Source organism: Geosmithia morbida (assembly GCF_012550715.1).
Source record: "Geosmithia morbida isolate 1262 chromosome Unknown scaffold_2, whole genome shotgun sequence".
Lineage (NCBI taxonomy): Eukaryota > Fungi > Ascomycota > Sordariomycetes > Hypocreales > Bionectriaceae > Geosmithia > Geosmithia morbida.
In genome coordinates this window covers 1251733-1254345 of record NW_023336189.1, presented here as the reverse complement: position 1 = coordinate 1254345, position 2613 = coordinate 1251733, and the positions used below count along the sequence as shown (strand labels likewise).

The window sequence follows — 2613 nt, the reverse complement described above, 5'->3', positions numbered from 1 at the left end:
TGCTGCTGCTGCTGCTGCTGCTGAAACTGAAGCTTCTCCTCTCTCGTCTCCGTCATCAGATTTGCACCACCATCGACGGTAGTAGAACCACTCAACACCCAGAAAGCCATTTTTGCTATTTCTTCTTTTTTTTTTTTCTTTTGAGTCTTTTTTTTTTCCCCGCTGCCCTTCCCTTTGTTATTCTTCTTCTTTTTCCCCCCCTCGTCTGCTGCTCTTCTCTTCTTTCTCTTTGTTTCTTTTTCCTTTTTCTTTTTCTCTTTATTTATCTTCCCCTTGCAACTCCTCAAAGGATGAGGGAAGATAAAAGATGAATAGATCGGTTCTATCTCAACCAGAGAGCGGTGTCGGTCAAAGGGGCGGTGAAAATGGTGGTTGGAATTTTTTACCCTGCCTGTTTCATATCAAGAATCTGAAAGAGACAAGGAAAAAAGAATGATGAGGAAGAAACCAAAAGAAAGAACAGAGTAACAGATGAAAGACAAAACAACAAGAAGGAGAGATGTTGAAGGGAAAGAAAAAAAAGTGTGGAAAAAAAAAGAAAAAAAAAAAAGAAAAAGGAAAAAGCACCCAGAACAGATACAGGAAAAGAGGTCGTGGTCTGCAGCAAGTGGGGGAGACCCAAGGTTCGACGTGCATCGAGACTGCAGCGCCAACGTGGCCCTGGGACCCGACTTATCCTTTGCCTGACTCTGTTCTGCTCTTCTCCCTCTACTCCTCTCTCACCATGTCATCGACCCTCTGACTCTAATGCGGATGCAGGGGTCCCGCCATAAGATGCATATTCCTCCGTCATCAATTCATCTTCTGTCGTGGCCCCTCTCTCTCTCAATTGCATCTGCAGAACGATATAATCCCGTTGCCGACAACTCACATCTATTCCAATTGCTTCACACCCATCTCCCCCCCTCCTTCTCCTCCCGTTCATCATCATCACATTGCTTTTTATTTTTTTGTCTCTCTTCTCATCGAAGGGAGGGAGGGGAAAAAAAATCACACATGTACGGGCACGTACGATTGCATCTATGGCTCTATGTGTCATCGTGGGCCTGTCAGTGGTTGGCTTAACCCTTGCCTCTCGGATCGTCGTGGGGCGCCTGGGCATCCATCCGTCTCGGCCCAGTCCAGCCCAACCGAGCCCATCACACGCCAACAACGCCGGTACTACTCCCCGGTCATGATATCCCCATACATGCCAACTCTGTGATCCGATTCAGCGCGACATTGACATTGATAGACACCATGGGGGGTAACAGAACTCGTAAGGAGGGGCAGAGAATCACAAGTCCATCGGCGGGGCAGAACCGTCGTCTTCGAAGACTCACGCGTAATCCTGCCGCCTACAGTCCAAATGAGCTCCGAGTCCCCATCCCGAGGCCGCTCAGGAATCTCGCCTCGTTCGCTTGCCTCATCAGCGCCTCGTGCATCTGCTCCGAGTACTCCCGTCGAGCTTCTTCCTCGGCTGGCATATCCCCCTCCCGCCCGGCCACGAAATTCTCCTCCTCAAACAGGGGCGCAGACGTGAAGCTGACCAATCCCAGCCTCTCGCCCGTCCAGAAGAGGACGTTGTCGTTGTTTGGTCGTGCACGCCCGTGCTTGTGAGTCCGCGTCGACACCACCTTGCGCGCCACGTCGTCCAGGTGCGCCCCCGGCTTCTTGACCAGGTTGCCTGCCCCGTCGTCTAGCTTGCTGTGCCCCACACGTATCCGCCTGCACTCGGTGAGCCCATCCCTCTCGAACCACTTGATGTGGCCCGATCCGTCCGATATCACAATCTTGGTCCCGTGGTTCGTCACATACATGATGGGCGCCGGCGCCGCCGTGAACCGGTTCCTGGTGCAGAGATCCGCCGTCCGGTCCAGGCTGCCCACCACCGGTCGCGGCCCCACCCCGTAGAGCTCTAGGCTTCCCTTTTGGTTATAGCCCCCGCCCGCCATCAGCGTGCTGCCGCCCTGGGCCTTCATCTCCGCCAGGACGTCGGCCCCCAGCCCTGCGCTTCTCCTGGCCGGGTGGTTGGCCGGGTAGAAGGGGTACGGCAGCGCCGCCAGGCTGTTGACCGTCGCCCCCGAATGGATCGAGTTGACAATCGCCGGGAACTTGCGCCGGTCGTAGTGGAGGATGTTGGAGAAGCGCCCGGAGACGTAGATGTCGTCCGACACCTGCACGTCGTCGTCCCGCACCGGAAGGTACAGGATGCTCGTCGGCGTCGGCTGCGAGAGAGATGCGTACGGCGGCAGCGGGTTTGGGTCGAATATGGCCTTGAAGACGTCCGTATCCTCCCAGTCGCCGCTGTCTACTCGCTCCGGTGCGTCGCGGAAGCCTCGGATTCGTGTGCGGAAGTCGTGGAGATGCACTCCCAGAGACGTGCCCACCGCCAGCGGCCTGTCTGGGTGTATCGATGATAGTGTCGTGATGGACCATTCAAACGATTCTCGGCTCACCACGTCCAGACGGTGCAGGTCAATCTCGATGAGGCCTGGCAGAGGTTGGTTAGTCGGCCCGTCCTGCTCTTGACCTCTCTCCCCCCCGCCCGGTACGGCACATACTGCTCTGGACGGCCATGTAGGCCTTGTGGTTGACGTTGTCGATGCTCACGCGGTCGGAGATGCTCGAGTC

General features: G+C 55.6%; 1 protein-coding gene across 1 annotated transcript; it reads right to left on the bottom strand.

The window, feature by feature from the left end:
• Positions 1-1337: 1337 nt before the first annotated feature.
• GMORB2_4022 (FBOX protein) lies at positions 1338-2559 on the bottom strand (the record flags this gene model as incomplete). Its single annotated transcript, XM_035465998.1, has 2 exons — positions 1338-2473; positions 2544-2559. The coding sequence occupies 2 exons, from the start codon at positions 2557-2559 to the stop codon at positions 1338-1340; spliced, it is 1152 nt and encodes a 383-aa protein (XP_035323835.1).
• Positions 2560-2613: the final 54 nt, after the last annotated feature.